Here is an 18,861-nt window from a genome sequence, read left to right as displayed (position 1 = left end):
ACGCAATTAAGAGTATGCAATTTTTTAAAAGCATTATGCAAGATTACGCATGTAGGAGTATGCAGTTTGCACATTACAAGTAAATAGGCTTACAAAAACAAAAAAGACACACACACACACACAGTTCTTGTTATGTCTGTGCCCATCTCCACACCTTGGTTGAAACTATGCAGAGTAGAGCAATGGGTTGACTCACCTGAATATTTTTTTTTTGTTATGTTGATGTACACATGTGGGAGTCACACTGCTTTTAACTTTTGATGTTGTAATAAATGTGAAACAATTAGAATTAAACAAGCAGTAAATATTTCTGTTTACAGATGATTGACAGCTCTTTATTCATGACAAGAGAAACTCTGCTTGCCACAGTTGTTGAGTGCAGAACATCAACAGTTTATATTTGTTTTCATGGGAAAAACTGTCTGGGTAAAAGCACCAGCTAATGGAGAATGTTCAGCCTGCTGAACTAACATGGTCTCATACTTGCTGGTCTCAGATTTACAGACTTCACCCAAGGCTAAGGGCATCTGATTTCTCTTGTACATTTATCTGGCTGCAAGCTTTAGAATCTTAAAAGGTGCAATCTGACTGTCCTTCCGCACTTTCCGCACATTATGTATGCACACTTCTGTGTGCCAGCCTCCAAAGAAAGAAACACGCTTTTGAACACTGCTTTTCACAAGAAGATACACTCGACTGAAAAAAAAAGGTTCATCTTGTGTTTGAAACTTATTATACGTTAAAAAAGAAACTGTGCAGTTGAGCAGGCAAAACATCGAATAGCGTGTCTTAATATGATATTTGTTAAATAATTTTTTTTTTTTTTTTTTTGTAAAAGTACATTTACCAATCACTCTTCTTTGTTTTTATTAGCATTTTCCATACTGTCCCAACTTTTTTGGAATTGGGGCTGCATAAATAATGTAGTGCAGAACTTACCCAGATGTTTCCATCCTGATGGTAGGGTTTCCAGTTCCTGCCCAGATCACTGTAATGTAGCCGGTAGTGTGTGGTCCAGTCCGAGCTGCTGTATCGGCCCTGGGTGGCAATGGCAGTCACCTGCTTCCTGCTGCCCAGGTCCACCTGCAGCCATGGATAATGATCAGTGTCCAGAGGTGACCAGCCTCCAGCACCTACAAAGCCAAAAATGCAGTGGCTTTATATTGCGTAATCGGAAAGCATATATATTTCTCCTGCAATGTCGCCATTAACCCGCAGAACTCATGGGTGATTCTTTTGTTTATCGATAAGCCTACTAATTAATGGTCTTAGGTTACTATTATGAATCCGGTATATTCAGTAACTACAGTGAAACTATAGAAAAATTATTTTTCTATAATAATTTGTCAGAGTTGGAGACAGATGCAAATGTAGTTTAAAGATTATTAAAGGAAACTGACAAACAGATCCAAAACGAGAAGCAAAATACAACAGAAACAGGCTAATCAGCAAACACCACCACAAGAGCCCTGTCTCATGAAGCGAGTTGAAAAACTCCAGAGTTGCTGAGTAAGTTTTGACAAAAACAAAACATTCCAACCTGGGTTAATTAAAGTTAGCAGTTTTCATGACATCCATCCATGACAACCATCGCTAAAACACTAAAGGGTTAACTTAGATGTGTCGGGTTTAAATCACTTAAATCTGATTGGTCTAATTTGGGTTTGAGTTCTCTTACCCAGAATAAATCCTGCTCTGGAGCAGGTTAGCTGTGTAGTGTAAATTACTTTGAATGAAATCTTCTAAAAGCCAATCCACCTTGTTGAGACCGAAAAAACAGAGTTTGCTCAAACTTGACGCAAACTTACCTGGGTAGACACCGAAACCATCTTTGTGATACATACCTAAGGGTAAATCTAAAAATCCAAAAACCAAGAAACAAGCCAAGATCAAAACTAGAATGACAAAACACAGAATCAAAGGCTTGATAAGTTCAGGTAAGTGTACACTAAGTGTTACTTCACACAGAACAAAAACCTACCTACCTACCTACGTACGAGAATCTGCCCACTCAAGAGTGTAGTATTGAGTTTTACTCATGGTCAGCATGTGGCACTACTTAGATTTAATCCAAGTGCAAGATCACATTTTTAACCCTGTCCTGAATGTATTTGAACTTTTTAAATCGGTTATTTGGTCGTTCGTTTTAAATCGATCAAATACCCACCGACCATCTAGCTCTCAGATGAAGTGAAGGCTAGTACAGTACGTGCTTCTTTCGAAAAAAAAATGAAACGAGCCACCACATCTTTTCAAAATGTTAATGATACATCACAGAGCAGCTGAACACACTTGAAGGAAAGCACTAACTGCCTCCTTCTGCCCACAGACTCACAGACATCCACCATTGGTTAATATTGCTCAATAATAATAATAATAATTTTATTATATATATATATATATATATATATATATATATATATATATATATATATATATATATATATATATAAACTCCCTTGCAATAAATCAAAGATTTGTCTACATAATGCTAATTCTTAGGTTTATAAAAATTAGAAGTGTATTCAGAAGAGGAATATGACAAAGTTATTACATCAGGGGCAATAAATATGAGAAAGAAATTCTTTGCATGGCCGACTCCCTCTCCATTGGAGGCTAAGAAGATTTAATTCTCTCTGGTAATTGATGTGGATTTTGGATGACTACTGAAGGAGGAGAGGGAAGGAATGAAAGGGAAAATGAAGTGTAAGGATCAGTGGGTCTGTGCCTCTTATTAACACCCCAATTTCATGCATGGCCACATTGGTATTCAGAAGAGACCTTGTTCTGTGCCTGAATGCTGCTCACGTCTGCTTTCCCCCTCTGCCAACCCCCCTCACCTTGAATGCCTCCCAGCTCTCCCTCTCATTAGCTTCCCACTAGCTGGCTATTCTGCTTGACCGTCTGTCTCTCATTCTCCCCTCCCACTCCCTTTTCCCTCTCCAGCTGTGAGGGACAAACAGGGTTACACTCGACAGGGTTTTGACCTTTTCCTTCCAGGCTCCATCTCACAGATGAGCTAGCACAAAATAGATGCCTCCAAGTGCCACTGAATAAGAAGAGAGGCGAGGAAAATTACGGTCATATAGGGAAGTGACCAAATGCTGAATGTTTAAAAAGCAATAAAACACCCACATAAAGCTCTCGTGTTTGCGGATACCATGTGTGTAAAAAGTGATGAGTATGGTAGATAATATATGCTTTCCAAACACAGTTAATAACACATTTACTAAGTAATTAATAAACCGCGATGGAATGTATTTGTAGAACTTAGTGTGTGAGGGCGTGGAAGACTCGAGAGGCAGGTGGAATTTTAGCCGAACCACTTCCAAAAAACAGGAAAACTCAACAGAAAAGGGGTCCTTCACTGGCTTGCGGTTTTGGCTCCATCAAGTTCAATCTCCACAGCGTGTGTGTGTGTGTGTGTGTGTGTGTGTGTACGTCACAAGCTCCACCAGCTATGTCACACTCTCTCTCTCTCTCTCTCTCTCTCTCTCTCTCTCGCCCATTACGAGAGTCACGGGAGGCAAAAAGAGACACAAATAAGTGGACTAGCGGTAACAAGACAAAGGTGGGAATCATCATGTCCTACCTGCTGGTTCAAGACGCCTCCTCTCTGGCCGCAGGTGACAGCTTGATGCTTGAATTTTAAAAACCCTCTTAAAACTACCAAACAGGTCTGTTTTAACTACTAGTCTTTTGGATTTTCTATATTATTTTGAAAAGTAAGGATTTTCTCGAATACTTTTGCAAGGTGAAAGTTTTCGATTCGAAATGATCAAAATGATGTTTCGCCATAACCATAGTGCAACACATAACAATGCTGTGGCGCAGTGCACAGGACCACATAAAGTGGAGATACATGGCAGTGGGAGTAGAATGCAAACAATACAATAAATACACAGGAGTATAAATGCATAGTATAGTCTCCATCAACTAGACGGAACAACAGAGTAAAACAGTGGAAAAGCTAGAGCAAACAATTTGTCTGTAAACTGTTGACTGTGATAGCAGCAATTGATACAACTGATCCATACCACACGTCTGAGAGAACCTACCTCATGAATAACAGTGAGAAATATATATATATATATATATATATATATATATATATATATATATAGGCACATGCAAAGAAAGGCTAAGATGCCTTCAAAAATAATTAAATTAAATTTTTCTCCATTAAAAAAATACTATAAAGAGCAGCAAACAGTAATAAATGAAACAAATGCAATATTTGTTGTGATGACCCTTTGCTTTATCCTCAGCTCGAATTAGTGCAGTTTTATAAGGAAATTAGATGTAATTTTTACTGAGACTCTTGCAGAACCAGCCACGGTTCTTCTGTCGCAATTGCTTCTTATTTTTGCAACAAAACCCAGCAGCCATCATTATGTTTTTTTTGTCTGAAAAGTGTCTCTTACCACTTAATACGCCGCTTTCTTTACTGACACACAAACATTTTTCTGTAACATTTAATTTTGTGCTGGAAATCTAATCTTTGGAAATATAAAATGTTTCCGTACTGACTCGATAATGTAGAGGTCATAAAATAAAAATCTACAACAAAGTTTGTCCTAAAAAAATATGGTGCCTAAGACTTTGGCACGACAGCATGCACTTCCCGGGTTTTTGACATTGACTTTGTTTACTGTTACACGTGTGCTTTGTTTTGGTTTCTGTCCTGTCTCCACCCCTGTTATGTTATTGGCTCCTAATGTGTCTCAGCTGTTTATGCTTTACCCTTGATTACATTTAGTATTGAAACCCCTCGTGAGTCTTTGTTCGGGGCAAAGTATTGTGTGTTTCTGTGTTTTCCATCAGACCCATACCAAGCCATTGAACATTGTGTTTCTTGTTCCACGGTTTTTGACCCTGTTTTCGTCCTTGTGTTTCTGATTCTTGTTCTGCATCGTTTACCCTGTTTGCCAATCGCCTGACACCTCGCCTGTTTTGACCTTAAACTTGTCTTAGGCTATTGGACTAGTCTGCCTCGGGTTAATAAAAGCGTAATCTGCACTTGCACCCGTCTCTATCCCTGTTACGTGACAAAATACCGCCGCACCATGGATGCAGCAGGAAGGATAGAAGGGAACTATACTGGGATGACAATGCCAGCATTGGATTCCATGTATTTCCCCCAGTGGCTTTTTAGGGGTCAATGTGGTGACCTCATCTCTAGAGCTCCAGTCTGACACCCAGGAGGTGGTCTCCCCTGCAAAGCTCCAGCCAGAGGTCAACGTGGTGACCTTATCTGCAGAGCTCCAGTCTGAGACCCAAAAAGTGGTCTCTCCTACAGAGCTCCAGCCAGAGATCAATGTGGCAACATCATCTCCTGAGCCCCAGTGTGATACCCATGATGGGTCTCTCCAGCCATGTTCCTGCCTGAGGCCGATGAGGCGGCCGACCAAACCCTGCTCACGCCTGAGCCCGCCCAGGGGCCTACCAAGCCGTATGTGTGTGTATAAGTGTGTGTGTGTGTGGGCTCTCACCTCCTCTTCTGTTCAGTTTGGCATATCCAGGAGCATATCCGGTGGTGAACACAGAGGAACCACTGAAGGCACTGTGGGAAAGGGGTGTGGCTAGTGCTTCATTGCATTTGTCTATGGAAAACAGAGATTAAATCAACAATCAATACATCCTCAATACACTGATGTGAAGTTTCATTACAAAAGCCTTGTCCTTTATGTTATAATACTTCAGGTTCAAGCATTGGAACATTTTCCACTGTCTACAGATGTGAAACACATCAGGAATTACTGTAATGTCAAAATTAGCACGCGACTTCCAAGGTTTTTTTTAACAAAGAGCTCTTACAAACAAGCATTCGCAATTGAAGAAGCATAAAGCTAACACATACATTTTGTAATATCTGAATTTTTATATTGAAGCTTTTCACACCACAGACAGACACGAGGGCAAGAAGCAAATCCATTATTAGATTGATAAGATTATAAGAAAATCTCTATAACAATAATAAGGAGCTAACCACCACAGGGTTCCTAGATCAAATTCAAGACAGACAGACAATCAATCAATCAAACCAGCTTAATACTACAACCTGAAATGCTCTCACCAACTCTGAGCACTGCCTTTACAGTCAAACATATTACTACTGTACATTGTTGACAAATATATTATAATATTTCAAAGTACTGACTGGACTCTTCTGGTAAGTCTAAAGGTTATTCAATTCTCATTTCTCAATTAATATCATTAAATATCTGTCAACACGACTGGGAGAATAGATCCTTTTTTAAAAACGTCCCAATTATTTCAGTAAATCTAACATGCATTTTAGCTACAGCTTTATAACATTGATAATATACATATATACACCTATCAGCCATAACATGAAAAACAATGACAGGTGAAGTGAATCAAATTGAGTATCTTGTTACAATGGCACCTTTCAAAGGGTGGGATACGGTAGGCAGCAAGTGAACAGCCAGTTCTCGAAATTGATGTGTTGAAAGCGGGAAAAGGTGGCAAGTGTATAGATAAAAGTGACTTTGGCAAGGACCACATTATGAAGGCTAGACTACTGGGTCAGAACGTGTCCAAAATGGCAGGTCTGTTGGGGTGTTCTTGGTATGCAGTGGAAAAAGCTTTCTGGAGGAATGTTTTATGGTCAGATGAGCCAAAGATTGAGTTGGCCACAATGACCAGAGGTATGTTTGGAGGAGTAAAGAACACTGTACCACCTGTTAAGCATGGTGGTGGTAGCATCATGCTCTCAGGCTGTTTTGCTGCCAGTGGAACTGGTGTATTGCAGTGTGAATGGAATAATGAACATGGAGGACTACCTTAGAATTATTCAGCATAACCTCAAACCATCAGACAGACGGTTCAAATGCGCACACAATTGGGTGTTCCAACTGGACAATGACCACAAACACACATCAAAGCTGGGTGTGGAATGGATAAAGCAGGCAACATTAAGCTTTTGGAATGGTCTTCGCAAAGTCCTGATCTCAACCATATCAAAAATTTGGGGATTGTGCTTAAAAGTCGAGTCAGGGCCAGGAAACCAACAAATGTCATTGAACTTGACCAATTCTGCCAAGAAGAGTCATCAAATATCCAAAGAGAATTCTAACAGAAACTGGTTGACGGCTACGAAAAGCATCTGCTCGAGGTGAAACTTGCTAAGGGACATTCAACTAAATATGAGGTGTGCTTTTTGTGTATATTTTTGACCCTGTATGAATAATTTTGACCTTGTGTTGACTACAGAAAACCCCTAATAAATTAAAACTTGTGAACCAAATTCTTTTTTTATTATTATTTTTTTTTTTTATTAAAGATGTATGTTATACAATCATTCTGCCCCAGAAAAACAACAGTTCAAAGAAATGACTGAAAGCCCAATATTATGACATTCACGTTCATGATAAGTGTATGTAAACTTCCGACCGTAACTGTATCAGTCAAGGTTTGATTTTAACAATATCCCAAATTTTGAACATCCCACAGAGCACCATTAAACCCACTATTAAAAAAATAAATAAATGGAAAGTATGTGGCACAACCATGACTTTGCCTAGAGGAAGCCATCCACCAAAAGAGACGAGGTAAAGAGGGGATTAATCAGAGAAGCAACCAAGCCTATGTTTCAGCATGATGCTATCACCACTACGCATCACTGTGGGGATGGTAAGACTCAGGGTAAGTCTCAGGTAAGTCTCAGGGTGAGCAACAACAGCAAGATATTATATATACAAATGATGACACATACAGCATGTGTTTTCTCCTTCCTCTTGCCAGAGGACATCTCATTACTGTTGTCAGTGCTCGTCCTCTCTTCCTCTTCCATTCACAGCTATTTTATATTCTGTCAATACTGCCGCTTTGATAAACCACTTACAATCATTTTATACTGAAAATTAATTTCCATATTTACTGCACATTCATTTTATTTTCATTAAACACTAATGATGTAAGAATTACAGACTCATCAAAGAATTTAGTAAAGGAGCAGAAAATTAAATAACGAAAGCTGTATAGTATAATATTTGAATAGGAATGATTGTTGTATTTAGTGTTAAAGACGCTCATTAAACATGCTCATTCTTAAGGGCTGATTTGTCTTATGAACTTTTTTTTCCATATTTTTATGGTTATGCTGCTGAAAATGTGCAAGAGAAATGTGTACAATGCAAGTGCATACTGTTTGGATAAATATTAAGATTGGTCTGAGAATCTAAGGCTGGGGTCAAAACAGGCAGACACAAAAAAAGTGGAAGAAAAACAAGCAAAACCCAAAGTGTTGAAGGGGATGTGTGAAGGAAGAGGGGACAGAATCTTGGCCAATGTGACATATCGGTCTTGAGTACGTTCTCGTCCATTTGGATCTGATTACCAACGGAGTACATTTTAATGTGCAAAGAAAGGGCATAGATACGACAATTCTGAAACAGCATATTTTCCCAGATCATCAGCACTTGTGTAATAATTGCTTGCTTAAACAGCTTTCACAATGTCAATTCTCGGCAATAGCGTTCTTCAGCCAAAAGCTTAAAAAAATAAATAATATCCCTCATAACTCATATTCAAAATTGTATATGGGCAATACAGTTATCTCAACTTTAATTTAAAAAATATAGAAAAACACACACTTTTGGGATTTTTACAAAATATATAAAAATATAAATACAATTAAAATGTGTTAATGAATACTCCATAAGCCAACATAAATCAACACGCCCTGTTAGGACTTCTGAAAATCAATTGAATAAATTTAGAATCTTGCCGGTCTTAAATCTGTGAGACTATTTAGTTTTGTCTGTCAAAACAATATAGCTCTATACAAGAACTCTCTGCTCCAAGACTTCAATGAATACACTATTTGCCATATTCAGCAAGTTATTCATCTAGCAAATTATGCTCAAAAGATATATCAATATTTATATATGATGTGTTTTTGGAACACCCATTCAGATTATTGAATTACCACAGACTTTCCTTGAGGAGAAATGTCCCATTGAACTATTGGACAAAAGGGAAGAAAGAAATATTACTGTTGCTCTATAAATAGATCATTCATAAAACTGGTACCTCTTGCATATGAATGAATGTTTTTCTGTTTACGATGTCTGAGGAAATTGTGATAATCAGGAGCAAAAGTGTGGACAAGAGTGTCACATTTTAGTATATTCAGGTGGTAACCCATCGCACAAGAAGGGTTTAATCCCTACCAGACAACTCAGACTACCTTTAAAAAGTACGACCACATCTGTAAATGAAATCCTGTTTCATCACTGCTAACTGTCGGAGTGGGTGTATGTGTGACAAGTGAATGCTAACATCAAGATAAATTTAGGTCATAGGCTTCACTCAGTGAGCACAGGGCAAACAGTGGCCTAATACTGAGAGGAAACCAACAATAAGGCCAGCATGACTCAGGTGGTAGTGGAAATCACAGTCTCTATCATAATTGATTCTTTTTGTGAATATTTGCCTCAGCTACACAAACATCCCAACCTTTACAGGGAATAATGACCATTTGAAAACATGCTCTCAGCCCTTCCTTAGTGAGTAATCTCTCCTGGACACAATAGACTTCTACCTAAATACCGCTACTGTAATCATTAAGACTATAATGCTCATATTTAACATCATTTCAACACACTGTACTAGTTTGATTTTTTTTGACTGTTTTGAGTAATGACATTTTATATATACGGTATCTCACAAAAGTGAGTGCACCCCTTACATTTTTGTAAATATTTGATGATATCTTTTCATGTGACGACACTGAAGAAATGACACTGTGCTACAATGTAAAGTAGTGCGTGTACAGCTTGTGTAACAGTGTAAACTTGTAAATCCCCTCAAAATAACTCAACACACAGCCATTAATGTCTAAACCGCTGGCAACAAAAGTGAGTACACCCCTGAGTGAAAATGTCCAAATTGGGCCAAATTATCCATTTTCCCTCCCCGGTGTCATGTGACTTGTTAGTGTTACAAGGTCTCAGGGTGAATGGGGAGCAGGTGTGTTAAATTTGGTGTCCTCGCTCTCACACTCCCTCATACTGGTCACTGGAAGTTCAACATGGCACCTCATGGCAAAGAACTCTCTTACAATTGCCACCATTATACAACAGATGAGTTCAAAATGAGTTCTGGTAATAAAATGACAGAGAACACACTCTGTATAATAGATGGCGATAGCCTGGTACATTGCAAACACACCAAAAGACAAGGGTACTGCATATACAAAACAAGAGCAACAAGAACAAATATCAACTCGTATAAAGAAGTGTATGAAATACAACAGAGAACAATATAAAATACAAAATACGATAAAGCTGGCATAGGAAGGTGGGAGGTATGGAGTATTTGTGAGGATAGTGACTGTCATTGAGCAAAAAGAAACAAGACTAAATAAAAACATTGCACTAAAGTAAATGTGTGACAGTAAAGTATAAAGGGACAACAGATAGAATGGACATGTAAAGTGATTTTGTAGCCTGATGAACTGCTGGTAAAAAATGTTTTTCAGCCTGGTGGCTGGAACATCTAGTATCTTCTAACAGAAAACACCTTCTGTGCTAGGTGACTAAAGTCCGATTTTTTTTTCTAGCCTTCCTCTGACACTGTGATTTGTGATGAGTTCTCCTGTTCTCAACATTTCTGAAGGCAGAGCAACTTCTGTACCCTACAATGATGCAACCAGATGCTTTCTATGGTACAGCAATAGATGTTAGGGAGTGGTGTTAGGGGCAAGTTCAAACTTCTTGAGTTCCCACAAGAAGTCTCTGATGTGCAGACCTTAATACTGTGTTCGAGTGGAGGGACCAGGTAAGATTGTATGTGATGTGTACACCAAGTAACATGAAGCTGCTTCATCTTTCAACTGCAGCGCTACTGATGTGCATAGGGATGTGTTCTCCTCCATGTAACTTACTTTAGTTAACTATCATCTCTTTCATCTTGCTGATGTTGAGAGTGAGGTTATTATCATAGCACACCCTGACAGTGCTCTGATCTCCTTCCTGTAGGCTTTCTTGTCTCCATTTGTGATGGAGGATGGCTGTATTAGAACAAACATAAAAAAATGTGTTCTAGATGTATCTACTATTAGAATAAAGAATTAAACATATTTAAAATATTAGAATGAAGAATTTATAATACAGAAATGTTGCAGTTTCGCATTTCTAGTGTCAAGCCACCCCTGAACCAGCGACATTGTCAGAAGTGTCTTACCTGGGCTAAGAACAAAAAAAAAACTGGACCGTGCTAAGTCTTCTTTTCAGATGAAAGTAAGTTTTGCATTTCATTTGGAAATCAAGGTCCCAGAGTTTGGAAGAAAAGTGGAGAGGCACAGAATCCAAGTTGCTTGAAGTCCAGTGTGACGTTTCCACAGTCAGTGATGATTTGGGTTGCCATGTCATCTGCTGGTGTCGGTCCACTGTGTTTTCTCAAGTCGAGAGTCGATGCAGCGTCTACCAGGAGAAGCTTTATTTATTTATATTTATTTATCAATGCGGCATGGCATGGAGGCAATCAGACTGTGGCACTGATGAGGTGTTATGGAAACCCAGGTTGCTTTGAAAGTGGCCTTCAGCTCGTCTGTTTTGTCGGGTCTGGTGTCTCTCGCAGATTCTCTACGGGGTTCGGGTCAGGCGAGTCGGCTGGACGATCGAGCACGGTAACACCACGGTCAGTAAACCAGTTACTACTAGTTTCGTCACTGTGGGCAGGGGCCGAGTCCTGCTGGAAAAGGAAATCAGCATCTCCATAAAGCTCGTCAGCAGATGGAAGCATGAAGCTCTCTAAAATCTCCTGGTAGACGCTGCATCGACTCTCGACTTGAGAAAACACAGTGGACCGACACCAGCAGATGACATGGCAACCCAAATCATCACCGACTGTGGAAACGTCACACTGGACTTCAAGCAACTTGGATTCTGCTCCTCTCCACTCGTCCTCCAGACTCGAACATTGATTTCCAAATGAGATGCAAAATTTACTTTCATCTGAAAAGAGGACTTTGGACCAATGAGTAAAAGTCCAGTTCTTTTTAAATGCTCAGGAAACCTTTGCAGGTGTTTTGAGTTAATTATCTAATTGGAGCTCTTCTCAGGTCGACATTTCTGTATTATAAATTCTTTATTCTAATATTCTGAGATACTAGATTTTTTATTTCCATGAGCTGTAAGCCGTAATCATCAAGATTAGGATTTAAAAAAGGCTTGAAATATTTCACTTTATCTGTAATGAATCTAGAATATATGAAAGTTCCACTTTTTGAATTAAATTACAGAAAATTTTTTTTCCATGATATTAAAATTTTTTGAGATGCACCTGTCGATTTTCTTTTCAGGCAGTAAGTAGGGTGGTAAAATGAGAACCATTCATCCCTGGAACACTGGTAACATACATTCAGTACCTTGCACAGCAACCAGAGTGAAAGAGAAGGACTAGCAGCAAGTCAGAGACAAGGCATGCAGAGCAAAATTTGTTTTCCGCTCTGGAACATTCTGCTGTTTCCCTCTCATACTCCCCAGTCAAAACTCATTCTACTGCTTGTCCACCAAACCAAATCCTGCATGGAACATTAACCTTGAACTTTCTCTTTCATTACCCTTCCATGCACAAGATAAACAAATACCCTCAACTCTCTTAACTGGCTACTGTTGTTTGTTTGTCATCTCTTGAAAACTACTGCATCACATGACTTCCTATGAGTTGCCTACAGCCCACTCATACATTCTGTTACAAATTCACACATACAGAGTTCAAAGAACAAACAAAAGAAAAAAGAGAATGCAGAATAAACAAAAAAACCCCAAAAGAGACAGAGAAAGAGAGTAAAAAAAAATGTGAAAACAGAAACATTAAGCAAATTAAGTTTTTCAAACGATTAATTTAGCATAGCATGTATTTACAGACTTGTCAGTGTGAATTAATTATGGAACTAAATGATGTCAGAAAAAATAAGTTCTTTGAAGGTTTGGGTTGAAAACGTCTGGGTTACGCATGTAACCCTGTTCCCTGAGAGGGGAACGAGACGTTTAGCATAATACTATGGGAGCGCCTCTCACACGCGACCGGCATCTGAAGGTTGTGTAAAATGATGCCCATTTATAGGCCTGCCATGATCACGTGACATGGCAATTGAGCGCATCGCGTGATATAAATATGGCACCTGTGAACCGCGCCATCAGCCTCTATTATCTGAAGCGAAGACGCAATTCACAGGCCTTCCCTGGTATGACAAAGCTACGCAACGTCTCGTTCCCTTCTCAGGGAACAGGGTTTAACCCAGATGTTCCCTTTGAAAGGGAACTTCGAGGTAGCATAACACTATGGGAACGAGAATACCCACTTCGTCATACCGAGGGTACAGCATGTTCAAAAAGAACCAATCCCGAGGGTCACTGCAAGACATTCGAGCCTGGGCTGGAATGAATAGTACCCTTAAACGGTGTGCTGTGGTGGGATGGTCTACGCCATACACATTCATTCGGTGTTACAGTTTGGCTTTATGTGCCAGCTCATATATGGTTCTCTGAGATAATATCTCTGCGGGATGGTACTTCCTGGGAGATTCCCGTTCACAGGAATCTGTTGTCTCAAACCAGAGGATTGATTTATCACCTTCAGCAGGAACCATGGAAACTGTGTCTGGCCCTTCAGGGGCACCAGCTCATAGATTCTGATCTATTTTCAGACTCTATGAAGGTTGCAGAGACCATATTAAAGGCTTGGAACGTCAGTGAGATCCAGTAAACTGCACAATGGCTACAGTCCCAGAGTTCTGATAGGAACGTTTCTCAGCAAGGTTGGCTCCTTCCACAGTTAGGGTCTACGTGGCCACCATTTCGGCCAGCCACGCCCCTACTACTGGAGCCTCTGTGATAGGCTGTGATACCCTCATGATGAAATGAGTATACTCGTTCCCACAGCATGAAGCTCATGCAACACTGACTACGTTTACATGGACAGCAGTACTCTAATTATTGACCTTATTCTGAAGAAGACAATATTGTGATTAAGGTGTTTACATGAGTCGCTTTTAGAATACTCCTTTCATGTTACAGTTTTACGTGTTATAGAACATAGATCGATTAACGTCACACGTCATTACATCACCGCGCCACGCCGTCCGAAGTTCCCTCCAGAATTTCACGTATCGACATACAGTTGGTCTTCGTTATGGTACCGTGTACAGTTTTGGGTGTTTTTATTTTAAATTTTTACGAACGCTTCAAGTGCAGTTAATTAATTGTCATGCTGTACGTGCAAATAGACGACTGCTTGAAGCCGTGGGCTGCGTCCGAAACCGCGTACTTACCTACTATATAGTAGCTGAGATACATGTATTTCGCCTACCATATAGTAGGTAAGTACACGGTTTCTGACGCGGCCGTGCTCTCGTTTGTCGTAAAACGGTTGAGCACTGCCGTGTGTGAACATGTCCTGTCGCAAAATGCGGTGAAATCTCCCACACGACGTTAATAGTGTGATTAAGGTGTTTACTTGTCTGTAATACACGTAGATAATGCTACTAAACAGGAATACTCCACATGTCCTAATTCCATTTGTGTTTACTTCGAGTATTACCTTAATTGGATTAAGGTAATAAAAAATTGCTGTTTACGTGGTAGTTTCTTAAATCAGAGTATAGTCTTAATCAGGTTAATATTGGATTATTGTTGTCCATGTAAATGTACTGATTGAGTTCCCTTTGAAAGGGAACGTCTGGGTCATGCAATTAATCCTGTTCCCTGAGAAGGGGACGAGACGTTGTGTAGCTTTGTCATGCTGGGGTATGCCTGTGAATCGTATCTTCGTTTCAGATAATAGAAGCTGATGACGTGGTTTACAGGCACCATTTTATAGTCACGCGACACACGAAATGCCACTTCACCTATAAATGGGCATGATTTTACACAGACTTCAGATGCTGGTCGTGCATGAGGGCACTTCCCACAGTCTGAAGCTCACACAACGTCTCGTCCCCTTCTCAAGGAACAGGGTAACCCAGACGATTTCCAAGCATTCATTTTTAAACTTCAGTTCATCAAGCTCCACTGAATGTGGAATTCCCTTAATAGCACTTCATACCTCGTTTTTTGGATAATTTTTGACTTTTCTCATATTTTTCATATTTGTTCCTAGAGTTCTCAGTGATGTTCATTTAATTTGATAGAATTTAACTGCATTTTCTCAGTAACTGAATATTTTACCCTAGCTTGGTAGTCTACTGATTATCATCAAATTCACAGACCTGGACTGCATTGACATGCTGGAGACAACTAACACCATTCTAATACATTATTCATCATAAGTGCAACTGCTCCAACTGTGTGGCTTCTTAATTACAGTGACCTGAAAAGTGCACAAGTGTGTCATGAACTTTTGTGTGAAACTGAAGCGCCTAATCATGTCAAATGAGAGCAACAGACCTATTTACACACAGACGTGTGTTCTACTACACAATGTCCTTATTCTTAACTATGACAAGGTGAAAGAGGGAAGGTGAATATGCCTAGAAGAAAGGCTAAACAATCTTTTAATATCATATGATAAGTAGTAAAATTGATTTCACCATAATGATGATGAAAATGGCTAGGTCACTGAGCTTTTATAACCTGTTTTCAAGACTGTTCCACTGAGTGTGGGAATCTGAATCACATGAGATAAGCAAGATTTAGGCATGCCAAATTTGCACATGCGAAGGTGCAAAGGTCATACGGTAGGCACCCAAAGGTCATACTGTAGGCACCCACAAGAAAAGTCAACTCCAGTTTCCATGTTTTGATTTAATCCCCCCCAAAACACACAACATTATCAGCAGACATGGACACTGTACTTGGGGAACCAATCTAAACCTGATAAACAAACAAAAATAAAACTACTAAAATGTAAAGACAGAAAATGTGCTTAGTTATAAATAAATCATTTAATATAAAAAATAGATAATATAATAACTTCATAAAATATAAATAAAATGAGAAATGAAATAATGTTTAATTACTATGGGTTGCATTTAATATCAATTTGACATTAAACTTAGTAAGCTATTTCCTTAAAAAGCTATTGGCCTTTTCCCTAATATGGATCATTTTTGTGTTAGTCTACTTTTAATTAGGAGTTTTTATTGTTTACAAGATATTTAAAAAAAATAATATTTTATACTTGTTTATTTATCAATTAACCTATTAATTAACCAATTAATCTATTATTTTAACTCAATTAACAGTGACCATGAGCAGAGAGCTTACATTTAACTGTTTATGACATACCTCCTGATGAAAGTTTAAACAACAAAAAAAAAGATTGGTATCTGGATCGGTATCGGCTGTAAAAATCCTGATCGGATCATCAGTAATGAACACCATCAAACTAAAGCGCTGTGCATCTGACGGGTAAATGAACTCACCCAATCACATCCTATGAGAGATTATTCAGATATCTACACAATACACACAGAGTGGTTCGAGAACTGACTCCAGCCCAGAACCATGACCGTGGAAATGTCTAATAGTGCAGCTTTAAATATATTTAAAACGAGCAGACTTCAAACACTGAACATTGATGTTTATTGTATTTGTTTACAAGGTGGAACAGGTTAACGGTTGTTTTTTGCATACAGTCTGTAAAATTAACTGAAAATATTAAATATAGTTTATCAGAAGGTATATTAATGTGTCATGGCTCACACTATGTTCCTAAATTCTGTCATAATTGACCAGCTCAATTTTTCTCATGCCTACTTGTGTTTTATATTGTGGCACGAGAAAACTTAATAAATGTGAAAGTGCAATAAAAATATGTTGTCACTAAAATCAATTAATAATCGTGATCAATAATCGAGATATCAATATTGATCAAAATAATTTGGATTATCATTTTGGCCATAATCGTGCAGCCCCAGAAAGGTGTAAGAACACACATTGCACTCCCTAATGGCAGTGGCTTCTTTTAGCAGGATAATGCGCCCTGCCACATCGCAAAAATTGTTCAGGAATGGTTTGAGGAACATACCGAAGAGTTCAAGTGTTGACCTGGCCGCCAAATTCCCCAGATCTCAATCCGATTGAGCATGCGTGGGATGTGCTAGACAAAAAAGTTGATCCATGGAGGCCCCACCTTGCAACGTACAGGACTTAAAGAATCTGCTGCTAACATCTCGGTGCCAGATACCACAGCACACCTTCAGAGGTCTTGTGGAGTCCATGCCTCGATGGGTCAGAGCTGTTTTGGCGGCACAAGGGGAACCTACACAATATTAGGCATGTGGTTTTAATGTTATGGCTCATCAGTGTATGTACTGTATGTATGTACACCATGCCATTATATGTATGATCAGCCATACCATTAAAACCACCTGCCTAATATTGTGTAGGTCCTCCTTATGCCACCAGCTCTGAGAGAGAGAGAGAGAGAGAGAGAGAGAGAGAGAGAGAGAGAGAGAGCGAGAGCGAGAGAATGAGAATATGAATAAGATGGGAGGTTAGAAATCATTCCAGGGTTTTGGCAGATGGATTATACATGGTCAGGAACATTCAATCATCAATAAAAATCAGGCTCAATTGACATACCAGATTATGCTCTCTCTCTCTCTCTCTCTCTCTCTCTCTCTCTCAGACACTCACACACACACACACACACACACACACACACACACACACACACACACACACAGTCTCCATCTCTTTCCCTAGATACAGACAGGTCACAGACAGGGGGTATTACATAATTTAGCAGCAGTACCAGAACCCTGTTAAGGCACCAAATCGGTGGAAATGAATTTCAGATCTCCTCCCCCATGCTGCCCCCCACACTCATTCATCCACTCTCTTTATCATGCTTACTCTTCCCCATCCACCTTGTCCAGGGTGTACCCCGCCCTGTGCCCGATGTTCTCCGGGATACGCTCCAGGTTCCCCCGCGACCCTGAAGAAGGAGTAAGCGGTAGAAGATGGATGGATGGATGGATGGATGGATGGACTCTTCCCCATCCATCTGCATCAATCCCTTTGCATTTGAAATATTGCATTGAGGTCTGGCAGAAAGAAGAAGTGTTTCTATATCTCCTTCCTGTTTCTCTCCCTGTGGTGTAGCATTAAACATTATTAATCAACATATATGCACTTTTCTATCCAATTAACATCACTTGTCCAAGTGTTTCCTTCCAACAGGCGATATCCTAAACACTTCTGTGATTGTTCATTCATTCCTTCATTAATCCTTAGATAAATTTATTTTATACCAGATAATATCCATTGCCCTGGAGGAGTGGTACCTTCATAATATATATGAATCTCTCTACCCCTCTATCCATCTTTGGATCCCCATCGTTTCATACCAGCATGCAGTGAGGGTTATTATCGATGCACACTCCAACAGACCACTGCACTGACCTTCTTCCAGTTAGCACAAGTAAAAGAGATTTATTGGGTAATAGGATTAGGGGGCAATTCAAGATACAGACCTTTAAATCTGTATTTGAATTGGTGAGGATAACAGTAGAAATTAACTGAAAATTACACTGCTCTTTCAGGCCTTAAAAGCCTTTTATGCGAAGAAAAGCATTTCACCGTGCTTTAATGTAAATGTGATCAATAAAGACTCATTATCATTATCCACTAAGTTGCATTGGAATGTCTGGCTCACAAACTTGCTTACGAGCTTTGACTTCACAAACATTGAGAAGAAAAACCCCAAAACACACCACACTCTCTCCTTTTCACTTTTCAAAGACAAAACGACTTTCCCTAGATGCATGTGGTAAGTCTTTGTAAGACTGTAGTCGGTGCCTGATAGTCAGAGGCTACTGATCAATTCAGTGAGGATTTATCTTTCATAGCTCCATGACATGCTGTTACATGATCTGTATATTTT

General features: G+C 39.3%; 1 protein-coding gene across 1 annotated transcript in view; it reads right to left on the bottom strand.

Annotated features, from left to right (window-relative positions):
- The window catches only part of LOC108256453 (contactin-associated protein-like 2), a 133,883-nt gene that overhangs the window by 83,841 nt on the left and 31,181 nt on the right, over positions 1-18,861 (bottom strand). The window contains exons 2-3 of the mRNA XM_017453351.3: positions 5,493-5,603; positions 940-1,133 (exon numbers count right to left, since the gene is read on the bottom strand). Of these exons, the coding sequence (XP_017308840.1) occupies positions 940-1,133; positions 5,493-5,603 (305 nt within the window). The remainder of the gene's footprint in view (positions 1-939; positions 1,134-5,492; positions 5,604-18,861) is intronic.

Source organism: Ictalurus punctatus, chromosome 23 (genome assembly GCF_001660625.3).
Source record: "Ictalurus punctatus breed USDA103 chromosome 23, Coco_2.0, whole genome shotgun sequence".
In the NCBI taxonomy this organism is placed as follows: domain Eukaryota; kingdom Metazoa; phylum Chordata; class Actinopteri; order Siluriformes; family Ictaluridae; genus Ictalurus; species Ictalurus punctatus.
This window is presented reverse-complemented; position numbering and strand designations above follow the sequence as displayed.